Below are 16386 nucleotides of genomic sequence, written 5' to 3' on the forward strand. Positions count from 1 at the left end.
CTGTGGCAGACCACTTTCTCCAACATGGCTCAGTGGATGAATCAGATTACTTCAGCCTCATCACACTGCTGAACTGCTGTGAGCATGTCTCAAATTTATAGTGTTTCTGCACAAAATACCTAAATTAAAATCACGCTTAGCGATAAAAGCACGCTTGTTGGTACATACTGAAACTTTTATTAGTAATATATGAACTATGGATATACTTCTCTATAAATAATGCAATGTACACAATGTAACCTTACAGTATTAACTAAATTGCCATCTGTCTATGCAGTGGTAAAGCCGTTTGGCTCTGATATTTAAGAGATAAAATAATGCAATGCTGAACTGAGACCGTTTTTTCTGCTCAGCCTGTGAAAAAAATAAATGGAAAGGTAAAGCAGGAGGACGTGACTGACAGGGACTCCTTTTAACATCACAAAAAACTGATAGAACAAAAGATAAACTGTTCTTTTTTTAAAGCTTTTATTTAAAAAAAAACAAACAAACAAAAAACACATTTAACTTCAATAACCAAAGCATTATATTCAACAACAAATACCCCGTTAACAACCTGCTTATTGCAGGACAGCAGAAAAACTTTTCAAGTTGATTGCAGAAACATCAATTAACCATCGAGCTGATGGACGCTAAATTCAGTGTAATCACAATTCAATGTAATTACAAGTGGTTCCATTTTTCTGAGCCTTTGTTTCGTTAATAAAGACTCACTCCCAAAACCTGAAAACTCCTGCAGCTATGAGGTCTGACAGCCAGTGTCTTTTACATAAGCACCATGTCGTTATTCACTTGAATAAGATTTTACTGGCCCGCCTCTGTGAATCACACATCATCAACATACAAACTGTAATTCAAAAGATATAAAAAAAAAAAAAAAAAAACACCAAAAAAACAAAGACAAAGACAGAATTTTGAGAGAAAAAAAGATCAGCTGTTTCAGTAGTGAAACCATCAAAAGCACCATTTTTCTTTAACTGAAACAATTTCCCAGCAAACAAGTTATCACTGAAGTAACATAACGAGGCACAAACTGCACGAATTAACAATGAACGGGCGACACTGTTAGTGGTTTGGTCAAAGGATTCAGTGCAGCAAATCTGGATGGATCCGAGTTCCAGTTTAGCTTCTACATTATTTATGTATGTGGAGGTCATTCTGCCGAGCTGCTCTGTTGAAGGTAATCCCTAATGTGGACACATACATAAGCTAATAAAACCGTAATGCACTGATCTTGTTTATTGGTGGGAATTAATTATGTTTTAAATTATAGGCCTGCAGCAGAAAAGTCTTAGTCTGTATATTAAAGACACACCAAACAGCAACAGCAGGTTAAACATTCAGTTTGGATTTTTTAATATTTGGAAGGAAGCTTCACTACTGTGTTTGCTTTTTTTTTTTTTCTTTTTAAATGGATCACAAACTGTGCATTTATCTTTTTCCGTCAAAGCTGTTTGGCCAAACACTTATCTGTCATTTTCCAGTTCCACAGCTTCTAATGGCAGTGCATTTGTCTAGAATGTGATAACAGGATTGTTATGATTAATGGAACCGCTGATCATTTCTGAGCTGACTTGTTCTTTTTGGGTGTTTTAGCTCCTCCTTTCTTCTTGGGCGTGGTGAAATTTTTGTCGCAAACTTCACATATCCAGAGACCTGAGGAGACAGAGAGAATTAATCAAAAACATGAAAAAAACTACACTCAGCTCAAGAAGTGAAAAACCTGGGATAAAACCTGAAGGTTACTTGGCTAAACCCCAAATCGTGTTTTGCAGTACAAGCCTCGGTTGGTATTTGTTGGTCTAAAAATCACCTTTGTATGTCCATCTACTCACCTGTAGGTATGGAATCCATGCCTACGCAGAAGGTGTGATATCCTCGATCGCACATGTCGCAGAACATCATCTCGTCCTCGTGGTGGGGCTGCTGGCACACGGTGCAGGTCTTACACTCCATGCACTGCCAGCGGTACGTCTGGATCATGCTCACCAGCTCCTCGCTCATGTCCAAGCAGGATGGGTGGCCTGAAGTTCACGGACATGCGCAAAGAAGCAGAAGAGCCGGAGAGACACACATGAACCCAGATAAATACATGACACATGGAAAAGACAGGCAAAATACCGCCCTGACATTTTACTGACCCCAGTAAGGCATTTATCCACCGACATACTAAAGCCCATCATCTAAAACAGTAATATTTGTGAAATTAGAACATTTTCAGGTATAATAAATAAGATGCTGAATTTTCCTACCAATGAAACAGCCTTCATCCGAATACCTGCTAATTCAATTGACAGATGACTTTGAACCACACAAGCTAAACTCTCTTACATACAGTATCATAAACAGTACAAATACTTTAAATCATGCTTACACACAGGTATATAAAGTTAGCCAGCCGTTTAACACTTAACTAAAGGTTTCCTTTGACTAAATATGGAGGTGACTTAATACATGTTAACTGCTGATGACTAACTAGACAATTTGCAGCAAAAAAACAAACAGATGTGATTAAACTGCCCTCTGGAGTTGAGTGTGTGAACTTACCGCTGTTTTCACACTCGGAGCAGTGAATGAGAGCCTCTGGCTTGCCTTTCTTGTTGGCCTCTTTACCCTTCTGGCAAATGCCACATATATCACTGGGAATGACCTTAGGCTGCAAGGGCAGAATAATGCTATAAAAATCACACACGAGCATCCTGCAGTCATGGGTGTTATTAGAAACAAAACTTTCAATATTTGGTGTCAAAGCTGCATTTAAGGTTTTGGTGAACAAAGATTTTATTATGTTTCTTATTTAACTATAAATGTGATCTTTAAATAAAAGTGACCCCAGGCTGGCCCTAAAATATCATCTGATCAATCAGCTGCAGCACCACACAAAGTTACCCTTTATGATGTTAAAATGTTCAGTAAATTTGAAAAACATTTATACACTCTGACTAATGAATGCTCTGACCCTAACATGACTTCTGTCCTCCCCACGAGTGTGCAAACTCTCTCATGATGACTTATGAATGTGGAAATATGAAGTACCTGGCTCATTCCATAGAAAATCAGTGAATGACTCCCACCTGACCCCCTGAGAATCACCTGATTTTTAATGTAGGAACTTCTAGTAACTTTAGCATATCTAATGACACCATGCAAACTATAAAAATACTGGTGGCTGGCAGTGCTACCCATCAGCCTCCTAGAAGATTTGAGAATCCTATTTGATCTTGTTTTCGAGTTATCGTGTTCACAAAGTTGTATGTCCGTGACCCCAGCCCGCCCACCAGGGTGACAACAATACCCCCAGCCTTTCAGAGTGAGGGGTAAAAACTCCCCGAACTACAGGCTTTGGACATACACAGGAGTGGGTTAAAAGGGTTTTAGCCAGTTGTCAAAATGTAAGCAAACTTACATTTGCTTACATGTAAGTTTGCTTGTAACTTGTTTCGATAAAGTTGACCCCAAAATGCACTTTTTAAAGTTTTTCTCCAGTGTACTATTAGACATCAAATCAAGCATCCAGGGTACCAATGCTTGTTTCTGTTACTTTTTACTCTACATCACAGACAGGCTGAAACTGACATCCCATTATATTATAAGCTTTAGATTTTGACCCTTGTAGTGTTATATTGATTGGGTTGCAGTTCTGAAAGGATCTTAAAGGTCGTTTGAACTCCTGTGGATATCTCCTTTACTGAGGAAGCTAAAAGGACTCAAAATAGATGACAAATGGCGGCAAATTTCAACCCATAACAATGTACTTTCTGAGGGCATGTAACTGACAGATTTCACAGTATGAGGATAAAGTTCACCTGACCTTATTAGATATGCTTAAGTTATTGTATAAATACAAACAAACAAACAAACAAACATCAAACCAGCCAATTCTGGGGAGTCAGGTCTTTTCCTGAACTGACTGATTTTACATGGAACGACCATCCTGTGAATTTACCGTCTAGTTCAAAAGATGGCAGAGAGTAAAGAAACAAAAAGAGCAGAAAGAAAGTGGCTCGGGGACATTTAAGCCCAGACATCACACAAACGGACAACCATTTAAAACTTATGAATCTTGATGTAACTGTACAGGAAGCTGAAGAAGTAAACATCTGAGGATAGAGCCACAGCTCTAAAAACAAAAAGTTGAGTAAAAGTCAACTCAGCAAGTATCTAAAGAGGATGAAATTCTTATAAAGATGAACTGAACTAATGGAAACATCCCATTAATCACATGTAGCCCTTTATTACTATTATTATATTTATTTATCCTTATAAACTCATAGCATTATGTCCAATTACTTCAAATGCCTGAAGATACAGCGTGACATCCATCATTAAAAATATCCCCTGACAGATTAGATTAGACTATACAAAAGGTGTGGTTTACTAATGGTGGAAATCAAAAACTAGAAACAGAGCAGGGAAGAAAACTAAGAGCAAAACAGCAGCAGGAGAAGGAAACGAGAAAAAACTAAGAGTAGTCTCCTGAACTGAGCCCCACTGATTATGTGTTTGGCCTGGCTGGATTACTGATGTCACCAGTAACATTTATACTGCTATTTAAAACGGACTCTTTAAACGTATTTGTTGGTTGTAGATAAGTCATGCCTACATTTTGCTTAGGCAGGAAATCTGGGTGGAAACTTACGACATAAAAGGAAACCCCTCTTACCCCTACGCCGTAACTTTAAAATTAAGTCATCGGCCTGACAGGCAGTTACATTTCCCAGGAGGTCGGGTTACGTCAGGTTACGTAGAAGATTACAGCGTGGAGTTAAGAGGGGTTTCTGGTTACGTCATATGTTACGGTGAAGCATAATTTTTTTACTTTCACACAGCAATAAGAGCAATCATGACACTTAATCTACTTTTTTTTATTGCATTATAACTGCTGGATTCACTGTTAATACAATCTACTGATTGATTGTTATGTTAATGCAATTAATGCCAATACAAGTGAACCAGCACAGCGGTGCCTTACATGTACCTTGATGTGCAGGCACATTTTTAATCCCAATCTCAAAAGAGATTTTTTTTTTTATCTCAAGAGTTAATTTTTTTCCTGGTTAAATAACGGTTAATAATAATAATTTACTATCATCCTTATTAACCTATTGACTCTTGGCTGATTGGCTTGCAGAAGGTCACCTGCATGCATAAGAAGCCAGAGAAGGGAAGGCATGGGGCTCGACTCGCACTATTAATTATTAGTTTGGTTTGGATTTATAGGCAGTCTTGTTTTTAATGTTATTTAATAAACAAAAATAATAAAACTGAGGAGAAATACTGAATCTAACTATTGTGGGGTTGGTTTACATTGTTACTCTATCGTTTGCTTTTGCCGGGGCTCCAGTCTCGCTTATTTGTGTTTGTTTGCATCTTTAAAATGCTTAAAATGCAGCAGTGTAGTGCGTCACATATTTTAGGTTCCTCTGAGCCACGTATTTAAGGACTGAACCAACGTGTAAGCTACCGAAAGGCTCTAGAGCCAAAGCTTCAGTAGGATTTTTCTCTTTTACTCACTACACTTAATTTGTTTATATTACACCAAATATTAAACGTGCAAAACCTGAACAAAAGTCTGCTGTAGAGCCAGGTATTCAACAATCTAATTCCATCTTTGGTGTTCATAATTAGCTTTTATTTGTGAGTTGCTTATAAAACAGCTTTCAAGTGAGGTCACCATTAAGCACTGCATGTCCAGTAGATGGTAGCCAAACCAGAGCGAAGTAACGTTAATCAGCTAGCAGCCTTTCACATGTGGTGACATTTGAAAAACAGTAACAGTCATTTAAAAAAAAAAATCACTCAAACTTTTCATCCACTGGGGAAAAAAATAAATTATTCATCACTTAACAGGAAGCAGGCATATTTTTACTTAACAAAATGATAGGTCATACTATATATCATATACTTTTATTAGCTGACTACTTCTAGTTGATTCTGGCTACCAACATGCCATGCCACATTTTGAGGCTCTTATGCAGAAAGTTGTGATGATAAAAATGTCAGTTAAAGCAAACTTAAAAAAAAAAAAAAACACTGAAAGTCTTAACAGGTCTTACACTATCAAAAGGACCATGCCCACACCACAAAGCTGAGCTGAACTCAACTGGACATACCCAGGTCCATTTTAACATCTGAATAGTCCTATAAAGTTGGATTGGAAAACTACAGACAAATGGAAAGTGCACAATGAGCTGTGGGGAAGCAAAGTGGTGCATATGCATCAAGTTCAAAGACTTTTAGTTTAAAATGAGGACGTTCCATGACTGTGTGTCAGTCTACTTCTAGCTCAGCTCAGCGACAGTGTGAATAAGGTCAGCAAGGCCTCGTCACGCCATGATGACATCACAGGGGCGGGTAATGCCCTTGTCAAAACAGCTGTCTGATACTTATTAACAGTACATCACAGAGTGTATAAACAAAGCATGTTACTTTACCGATACACACTTAAAACAGTAGGGTTAAGTGCCTTCTAGACTTAAGGATATAAATGTTAAAATTCTTTAGTGTTAACATTAACTACTTTTTAAAAGCAACTACAAACTGTATGTGGTTTATATTTTCTATATTAGATTAACAAAATCATTTTATCATTTTTGACCAAAAAGGAAGAAACTAGCAGCCAAAAACATCCACTTACTTGTCTTGGAAGTATTTTTTCTGACAAGTGAGGACAGACAAGAGGTATACTGAAGACGATCAAAAAGCAAAACTTTGTCTTCACCGAAAAAACATAAAATCATCATAAAAGTGAAAGTGCGGTGAAAGAAACGTGAACTGTTCCTTTAAAAGTTCTTATTGCTCACAGTCTTGTACAAAGAGGAACAAAAAAAACGGGGGCAAAAAAACCACGTGGCAATCCTAAAAACAACAACAACAAAAAAAAACCTGAAGATGGGACTCCCAGTGTGTGTTTGTGTGTGTGTTTGTGTCTGTGTGGACCAGGCTGTCCCAGATGAAAAACTGACAAACTGTAGAAGCTGGAGAAAAAAAGTGAAGAAAGCTAGGGAGGGGTGGCGGGATGGATGGAGTAAGGGAGTGGTAGTAGTAGAAAGAGGAGGAGGGGGTAGAAAAGTGCTGCTGCTGTTGTTGGAGAAGAGTTCAGGTGGTTTTGTCCTCTACCTTGTACCCTGCGGTGGCTTTCTGGGACGCAGAGTGGCGCTGGCTGCCGTCTTTTCCCGTTGTTGATGTCCTGTCTTTGGCCTTGGACTTGTGGCTCTGTCCGCCCCCGCCCTCCTGGCTCTCCACATCAGATGTGTTGCCGGAAGAACTGTCCTGTAGATTAAAAGAATTAAAAAGGTGGAGGATCAGTGAAGGACAAATGATATAGCTCTGCTGTGCGAGAGAGCATATCCATGACAAGGTAACTGTGATGAAGGTTAGTGACTTGGACATGAGACCTAGGATCAGTCGCACAGTTGGGCATTTCAGACTTCAGTGTGTTACCAAACTGTAATGTGGATCCATTGCTTCACTTTCCTTGCACTGTTTGTGTTAAAAAGCTTAGAAAGGTTTAACTTCTCCCTTCCCAGCCAATCAAATCACGCTGTGAAAATACCCAACAGAGCGAGGTAAAATGAAGAGTGAGTAATCACATACAAACATCAGTAAGAGGCAACTAGATTGGCTCATTTATGACTAATGAAAGCTTGGGTAGCTTGCCTTGTGATTAATCAAAATACTGTCTTACAGATGAGTTCTTGATCTTCTTGTCATCCTTGCCATCCTCAGCGTCGTCAGAGTCAGGCTCTGAGTCCGGTGCAGGAAGCTCTGGATCCAGTGGAGGTTCGAACAGAGCTGTGTTCAGCGGCAAGTACCGCAGCTCATTGGGAGAGTATCTGTCATACATCAAAATAACAGAGGATCAGGGCGAAACCTTTGATACATTGCACTGAACAGTAATTAGCAGTGAAAGTACTTTTTTTAGTGGGTGCCGTACTTTTTGTAATAGTCTTGGAACTGTCCTGGTATAAGAGCCACAGGGTAGGGTCCTGTCCTGGTTAGCTCTGGAGCCAGCACCTTAAACCTGCCCTGGGGCACCTGGATGATCTGGGACAACACAACACATATGAGAAATAAAAAAAAAAACCCTCAACAACAAAAAAGACAGTTTGTTGTGGCATTCATAAGCCTCTAATCAGCTATAACCACATATGTAATTATGTAATTAAATTTTACTTTTTTGACACCTGTGCACCATCTACCAAATTTTGATCTAACCAATGTGAATATATCAGTGTATAAGAGTCATTTTAAACTACATACTGCCATACCCGGATTTTCTCTTTATAGAGAAACATCACAGAGAAAGCAGTAATTATGTTTTAAGAGGAAAACCTGCACCGCTATGGCATAAAACTGGAGAATTTCCAGTTGAAGTAAGTGAAACAATAGCCTCCAAAGAGGAAGCCAAAAAAAGCTTTGCAAGCCGTTTTTGGTTTTGGGAGACAGACATCCGCTCTGCTTTCTTTTTTTGATAAATGCCTGAAATTTAAATTAAGCCATCTATTGGGCTTTTACTAAAACCCTGAAAAAAAAACCTTCAGTTTGGATTTACATGTGTCTGGAGGTCAAAGTAAGCTCTCCTCTCTTCCATGCGCTCTCTGTTGAAGTTACTGTTAAACTCTGCAGCTTTTTTTGCTGCCTTCTTTATGTACTCGGGGACTTTGCTGGCCTCCACCTTCTGAGGGTTCTGCTGTTGCATTTGCTATGAAAGAACAAAGAATGTTAGAAATATATTTGGAGATGTATGCAGAAGGTTTTCATTACACTTTAGATGAAAATAATGTGGCCCTACTTCTACGGGATCTTTTTTTGTTGCTTGTGAACTTACGGAGTACTCTTTTGCTATTCTCTGTCGCTCCCTCTCCTGCAGTATGACAGAATACTCTGAATGTTTGGTGGGATATTCCTTTATCATCAGATCGATCACCTCATCACTCCTCAGAGCTGTCAAACCTGAAGAAAAGGAAAGAAAAGGAAAGATGTTACCTTCTGATATCACAACTGGAACAGCGGTCAGTCTGAGTTTGAAGGACTGGTTTCTACCCAGAGTGCATTGTGTCTCAGTGATGACATTCTGTTCACGAAGGTAGAGCTTCTCTTTGTGGGACAAGTCTCTCCTCTCCATATCTAAAAAGAAACAGAAAAGCACAAACCAACACCACCAGTTAATATCTTAGAGTAACTCTTTACAACAAAAAACAGGTAAACACAAAAAATCTCACTTCTTACCAGGATACTTCCTCTTGAACGACGTGACTCCCAGATACTCGCTGACCTGCTCCTGCAGCATATAATACTCTCCTGTATCGTCTGGTGGCCATTTGTATTCCGTCAGGTTTTCTGCTGGGAAATACGTCGGACTGGAAAGGAAGGTTGGAGGGACAACAGAGTTTGATGATTGGAAAAGATTTTTGAGATTAATCTTTGCTGATGTAGACAAGAAAATTGCCACTGGAAGAACTAAAGAGACATCAATACTGACAGTTACAGCTTTTAGGGTTTATCATATACAAGTATATTTTGGGGATATATATTAAAATAAAAAGAATGTGACATATGGTAACAACAAATTTTCTGTCCTACTTGGTTGTCAAGAATGCTTGAAAATTATGCCAGTGGATGTTTCTTGCTGAATGCCAAACCAGCTTACCCAAGATCTTGACTTGAGGTATCACAGCTTCGAGAGCTGTCCCCTGAACCCATTCTCCTTCTCTTGGGAGGTTGGCTGCCATCATTGGACACTTCTTCTATGACATCCTCCTACAGAGGAAAAGAAAAATCAGAATTATTTTTCAACATTAACATTACATAATGTGATGTTTGAAAACTCCAGATCATGAAGTATATCCACAAAGCTTTTAAGAGCTGATTTTGTATTGGACACTTTCATGACACAGAAATGAATAGAGCCCAAATTAATTTTTGCTTAGTAAACCTGAACCCTAGGACTCATAATTGCAGGATTCATCTTCCTGTTGCTACAACAAATTTTAACATGTGTCTAGTCCTTAGGGACTAGTAAAGCGCTATACAAATACAGGCCATTTACCATTTTACCATTCTATCATCGCTTAGGACCAATTTACCTTGAGAGACCCCACTAGAGGCTCCCAGGATCACTTGGTTGACACCGTGTTAATGTGACAATTCATGGAGGGACTACGACACCTCCTAGAAGAGTTGTTTCATATTCTAAGATAAGACCCAGGATGTGCTGGAAAGATTACTTCTCTCAGCTGGCCTGGTAACAGCTTAGTATCCCACCAAGAAAAGATAGAAGAAGGGGCCAGGGAGAGCAAGGTCTGGGCATCTCTGCTCAGCCTGCTGTATCCACAAATCAGGCCCACTTAATGGCTGAGCAGTGCATACTTTTACTATAAATGAATCACAGAGTGTATTTAAACTGAGTGTGCTTTTCTGTATATACTCCTCAGGCATGAGATAAAAATCACACACAGTGCACACTACTGCTATTTTAGACATGATAGTATTTCCCGGCATGATGAAAACTTTTTAAACAACTGCAAAAGTTAACATTCAGAGATTTAGCCAGTTTAATACAGAGGGTTCATTTTGAAACACACTTAAAATGATTTCAGATAAGGATATTTCCCCTCTTACATCAACACGGAGCTTTAGTCAATATTATTGACGGTTAGATTATAGAGTTAGATTATAATTACTTTTTATGCTAAATACAGACCAAAACAAATGTATGAGTTTACACGCCAGAGCTGACTGACAGAAGGAGCACAAATTGTCAAATCACTTATAATATTACAACATTAAACGTCGCGTTTTTACTTAGATCATTCAAAAAGTACACAGACCAGATCACTGCAGATACATAAAACGAGGAAATTCAAACCGAACGAGCTAACTAACCAATTACTACACAGCTGAAAACAAAGGAGTGACGCTAATGTGGCTACTGATCATCAATCATGGACTAAAGTGTCCCATAAATGGCCAGTTAGCTATTAGCTCAGGCTATAGCCGTGCAGAGCCGAGGGAACTGAGCTAACAGTGACTCATGTTTTTATTATTAGTCTTATTAATATTGTTATGGCGTACAAATGTCACCTTTATGGATTGTGCTCCGGGGGTAGCGGGGTTGCTATCGCAGGGCGGCCTGACGGGGAGCACAGCAGCCATATTTTTTGCTAAATGATTTCTGCAGCTAGGCTAGCATACTAGCTCGTTACTTCTTCGTTGGTGAAGTTTCGCGGCTGTTGGCGAGCGTTGAAACATGGCCGACACCTGCTGGGCTGGACGGCTGGCTTCAGGACAGGACTGGGACTGTGTGGTATAATATCGATTTATCTTAATTATTATAGACAGTTAAAGTGAATTCATGGTCGTTACAGTCTGCATAAATTAAAACTACGTTTGATGAGAAGTTTGAGTTATATTAACCCTTACATGCTGTTCACGTGTCCAGTTTTGACATAGGCCAAGAATTCCCTCATGAAAAGTACCTACAACGAATTTTGAACCACACAGAAGCGGGTTTTGGTATGGGCGACATGGGCGGTTGCCCAGGTCAACATCGTGATGGGGGCGGCATCACGGGCATCGGCAAAAAAAAAAAAAACGTTGCTCGTACCCATGCTGCCCCGACATCATGCCAGCGCATTTTGGGGATGGCATAGAGACCGATCGGTGCTCTTACGGCCATTTGCTGGGATTAAGGGGCGCCCTCGGTTTGCGAGGTGCGACTGCTGCTTGCGGCACAGAAAGGAGAGGGCGGGGCGGCGGGGGATTCTTTAGCTAGAGCAGCACCAACTCGCAAAATAAAACAAAATAATAACAACAACAACAACAACAACAACAACAACAAACACGAAAACACCAGACATTATAATACATACTTATAATTTGCACCGATGTTTTTAAGAAATTCTATGCGCGAAAAGTGGACAAACATTTCTTATCTATGATTTAATTCGTTATTATTGCAGGATAGGCAAAGTGGGATAGAGTTTCTAAACTGATAGATTTAGAATAGGCTTCATCTGACCAATACATATGGATATGCACAATGCTGGACACTATATAAATTTGCAGTAGACTAAAAGACAGTCAATGCCCAAGACTTATAAAGCACACGCGTTGATTTAAATGCACACAAAGATAATGCAGATTATATCACTAATGTGTAAATAATAATAATAATTAAAAAATCTATTTAAATCATAAAAGCAAATTCTGATCAAAATTTATCTAAAGAACAATACCAGGTAAGATCATTGAATTGAACTGAATTAAACTACGTTGACAATTTAGTATAAACAAGTTACAGTGTTTTATAACTATGTGAATGGAATGATAGAAGATCAAAGGAACCTGCCTCATGACATCACAGTGCATGTGGCTTTGATCATAGAATGCGGAAAGGCTTAAATACAAGCTAAACCTTATAAAGAGGTCCGTAATTATACAGACATATTACTTTGTTCTACACAGAACATCTGTACTAAAGCAAAATTTAGCACGAGAGAATAACCACTTAAAAAAGACAAATAAAAGAAAAACACCCAGCCAAAACATGCCTAAAATGCCTGAAATTGAGGTAAAAAACAAAATTGGAATGACAGAAAAATCCAGTGCATCTGGTGAAAGCAGCAAAACATCTACCATTTGCCTGGCTTATGCCGCATATGAGATACATCATTTCTCAAATGTGGGAAGGCAAGAAGAAACACGCCTGCCTAAAATCAGACCAAACCCTGGCCAAAAAAAAGAAGAAATGAGAAATAAATCTACTAGAGTAGGACGCAACAGTCTCTGTGCAGTTCCTACTGTTTCTTTGCCTAAGTTACCACAGAACCCAGCCTGCCCTACTGGACCAAAGCCAGCAACCGTGACTGTTAAAACTAGGATGGTGCCAGACAGGAAACGGACCCAAAATAACCCAAACCAACAAAACTTGAGCAATCTATCTAAAAGACCAGGAAGCAAATGTCCAGTTGTAATTTCTACTGGTTTGTCGCCCATGTTAGCACAGAGGCCACTCCCCGATATTCCATCAAAGGCACCCACTGTGAGTGCTAACACTAGGAAAAATATACCAGTTAATCTCATGGTGCCAGACAGGAAACGGACCCAAAATAACCCAAACCAACACAACTTGAGCAATCTATCTAAAAGACCAGGAAGCAAATGTCCAGTTGTAATTTCTACTGGTTTGTCGCCCATGTTAGCACAGAGGCCACTCCCCGATATTCCATCAAAGGCACCCACTGTGAGTGCTAACACTAGGAAAAATATACCAGTTAATCTCATGGTGCCAGACAGGAAATGGACCCAAAATCACCCAAACCAACAAAACTTGAGCAAGCTATCTAAAAGACCAGGAAGCAAATGTCCAGCTGTAATTCCTACTGGTTTGTCGCCCATGTTAGCACAGAGGCCACTCCCCCCAATATCATCAAAGGCACCCATTGTGAACGTTAACACTAGGAAAAATTTACCAGTTAAACATCACATGGTACAAGACAAGAAAGTAAGCTCACCCAGTAAATCTCTACCCAACTCAGCCAAAGACACCATGAACCGTGGTAAGTCTCAAAACATGTTTACTGACAATGAGGTTGTGCAGACTGCTGCTACTATGAAAGATGAGTTGTCAGTACCAGTACTGTCAGAGAGCCCCTTTGATATGACAAAGAAAACATGCAGTCAGACGATATCGGATCATACAGTTCAAGACTTGCCAATAGAAAGCAACGAACTTGACAGGACAAATGCTGGTGAACCGATCACTGATGGCTCTTTGTCAACAAATATCAGTAAGGACAACGCAGAGGTTGTCAGTGCTGGAAGTGAACTCGAATCCACGGATTCTGAGAGTCACAATGAAAAACCGAAAGGAAAAATCGGTTTCCGAAAGTTCAAAAAAGCAGTGACAAAACAATTTCACAGAAAGAAAAAAGCCACTGGAAGTGAACTGCAATCCATAAAAGGGAAAACACGCTTCCAAAACTTTAAGAGAGCAGTGAAAAAACTATTTCACAAAAAGAAAATAGCCTCTGACGAGGAAAGTGCCTCTCCTGAGTCAATGTTGACTAATGATGAGGTTGTACAGGGTGCTGCCTTTATGAAAGAGCAGTTGTCAGAGAGCCCCCTTGACATGACAAAGAAAACATCCAGTCAGACGATATTGGATCAAACAGTTCAAGACTTGCCAACAGAAAACGATGAACTTGACAACACAAAGGCTGGTCAACCGTTCACTGATGGCTCTTTGTCAACAAATATCTGTGAGGAAGATACAACTGGTAAATCCCTACTCAAATCGGGCAAGGACAACAAAAACTATATTGATGAATCACAAAACACAGTTTTCTCAGAGGTATTGCAGAAGATATCAGGAGATCTCTATTCGCTAAAAATGCATATAGACTCTTGGAAAGCCAAATATGCCTCTTCTGTGAATGCTGATGAGTTTGTTGAAAAAGAAACCCAACAATACTTGCAAACGTTTTTTGAAAGACGCCTGGCGGAGAGCTCTTGTGACATATTAAAGAAAAAATCTAGTCAGACAACACCCAACACCACCTCTTCAGAGGCACCTGACGATGAAACTGCACGTCAGTCAAGTGGCTCTCCTGAGTTGACGTTGACTGATGATGAGACTATTCAGGCTGCTGCCACTATGGAAGACCAGTTGTCAGTACCAGTACTGTCAGAGAACACCCTTGACATGACAAAGAAAACATCCACTCAGACAGTTCAAGACTTGCCAACAGAACATGACGAACTTGACAACACAAAGGCTGGTCAACCAATCACTGACAGTTCTTTGTCAACAGACAGCTGTGAGGAGCCCTCAGAGAATGTCAGTGCTGGAAGTGAACTGGAATCTATGGCTTCTGAGAGTCATGATGAAAAACCGAAAGGGAAAACACCTTTGCAAAAGTTGAAAAGAGCGGTGAAAAAACTATTTCACAAAAAGAAAACCAGCTCTTCAGAGGCACCTGACGATGAAAGTGCACGTCATTCAAGTTCCTCTCCTGAGTCGACATTGACTGATGATGAAGCTATGCAGGCTTCTGCCAATACGAAAGACCAGTTGTCAGTACCAGTGATGTCAGAGAACCCCCTTGACATGACAAAGAAAACATCAACTCAGACATTATCAGATCAGACAGTTCAAGACTTGCCAACAGAACATGACGAACTTGACAATACAAAGGCTGGTCAACCAATCACTGACAGTTCTTTGTCAACAGACAGCTGTGAGGACCTCTCAGAGGATGTCAGTGCTGGAAGTGAACTGGAATCTATGGCTTCTGAGAGTCATGATGAAAAGCCAAAAGGGAAAACACCTTTCCAAAAGTTCAAGAGAGCACTGATAAAACGATTTCACAAAAAGAAAATAGCCACTGGAAGAGAAGTGCAATCGACGGATTCTGAGAGTCAAGATGAAACACCAAAATGGAAAACACGTTTGCAAAAGTTGAAAAGAGCGGTGAAAAAACTATTTCACAAAAAGAAAACCAGCTCTTCAGAGGCACCCGATGATGAAAGTGCACGTCAATCAAGTGCCTCTCCTGAGTCGACGTTGACTGATGATGAAGCTATGCAGGCTGCTACCACTATAAAAGAGCAGTTGTCACAACCAGTGATGTCAGAGAACACCCCTGACATGACAAAGAAAACATCCACTCAGACATTATCAGATCAGACAGTTCAAGACTTGCCAACAGAACATGACAAACTTGACAATACCAAGGCTGGTCAACCAATCACTGACAGTTCTTTGTCAACAGACAGCTGTGAGGAGCCCTCAGAGAATGTCAGTGCTGGAAGTGAACTGGAATCTATGGCTTCTGAGAGTCATAATGAAAAACCGAAAGGGAAAACACCTTTCCAAAAGTTCAAGAGAGCACTGATAAAACGAGTTCACAAAAAGAGAATAGCCACTTCAGATGCACCTGAAGACACACCTTTGACATCGAATACCTTTAAGACAGAGGCAGAAGGACTTGCTGAGGATGCTAAATGCAGTCTGAATGAAGAAATAGACATTGAAGTTATAAAGAAACAATTCACGGAAGTATGCATTGATGTGCTGCAGTACATCCGTGATTCTTCCGTAACCTTAAGCTCCCAGTCAAACTACCATCTGCCACATTAACAAAATACTTTTCTCCTTACACCTTTCTATAGCAACATAAACAAAACACAAAGCACTCTGCTCAAAAAATTTCAAGAACACTTAAATCACCAATTGGATCTTGATGAACAAAATTGTAAATTTAAAATCTTGACTGGCATGCATTGTGTGTTTGTCAAGAGTTTAATGACATAACAACAGTCAGATTGAACGAAATTAGTGCTGTCAGCATTAATCTCGTTGAAATGACGTTAACGCCATAA

The 16386-nt window shown here is 39.7% G+C and overlaps 2 protein-coding genes across 3 annotated transcripts; one reads left to right on the forward strand and one right to left on the reverse strand.

Moving 5' to 3' along the window:
- Positions 1-516: 516 nt before the first annotated feature.
- phf10 (PHD finger protein 10) lies at positions 517-11216 on the reverse strand. Of its 2 annotated transcripts, none has more exons than XM_063477367.1 (12): positions 10833-10927; positions 9653-9762; positions 9232-9362; positions 9046-9129; positions 8831-8955; positions 8555-8704; positions 7937-8046; positions 7688-7835; positions 7120-7272; positions 2548-2656; positions 1836-2024; positions 517-1656 (listed from the first exon to the last, which is right to left on the reverse strand). In XM_063477367.1, exons 2-12 carry the CDS (start codon positions 9703-9705, stop codon positions 1559-1561), a joined length of 1350 nt encoding a protein of 449 aa, XP_063333437.1. In that variant the 5' UTR covers positions 9706-9762; positions 10833-10927; the 3' UTR covers positions 517-1558. The 2 variants fall into 2 exon arrangements, with proteins under 2 accessions (XP_063333437.1, XP_063333435.1); XM_063477365.1 differs by lacking the exon at positions 10833-10927 and adding an exon at positions 11086-11216 and having other exon boundaries at positions 518-1656.
- A 2273-nt stretch (positions 11217-13489) lies between these two features.
- LOC134625780 (uncharacterized) lies at positions 13490-16144 on the forward strand. The gene has a single exon (XM_063471105.1). It carries the CDS (start codon positions 13490-13492, stop codon positions 16142-16144), a length of 2655 nt encoding a protein of 884 aa, XP_063327175.1.
- The last annotated feature ends 242 nt before the right edge of the window (positions 16145-16386 follow it).

The sequence above is a fragment of the Pelmatolapia mariae genome, linkage group LG1 (assembly GCF_036321145.2).
Source record: "Pelmatolapia mariae isolate MD_Pm_ZW linkage group LG1, Pm_UMD_F_2, whole genome shotgun sequence".
In the NCBI taxonomy this organism is placed as follows: domain Eukaryota; kingdom Metazoa; phylum Chordata; class Actinopteri; order Cichliformes; family Cichlidae; genus Pelmatolapia; species Pelmatolapia mariae.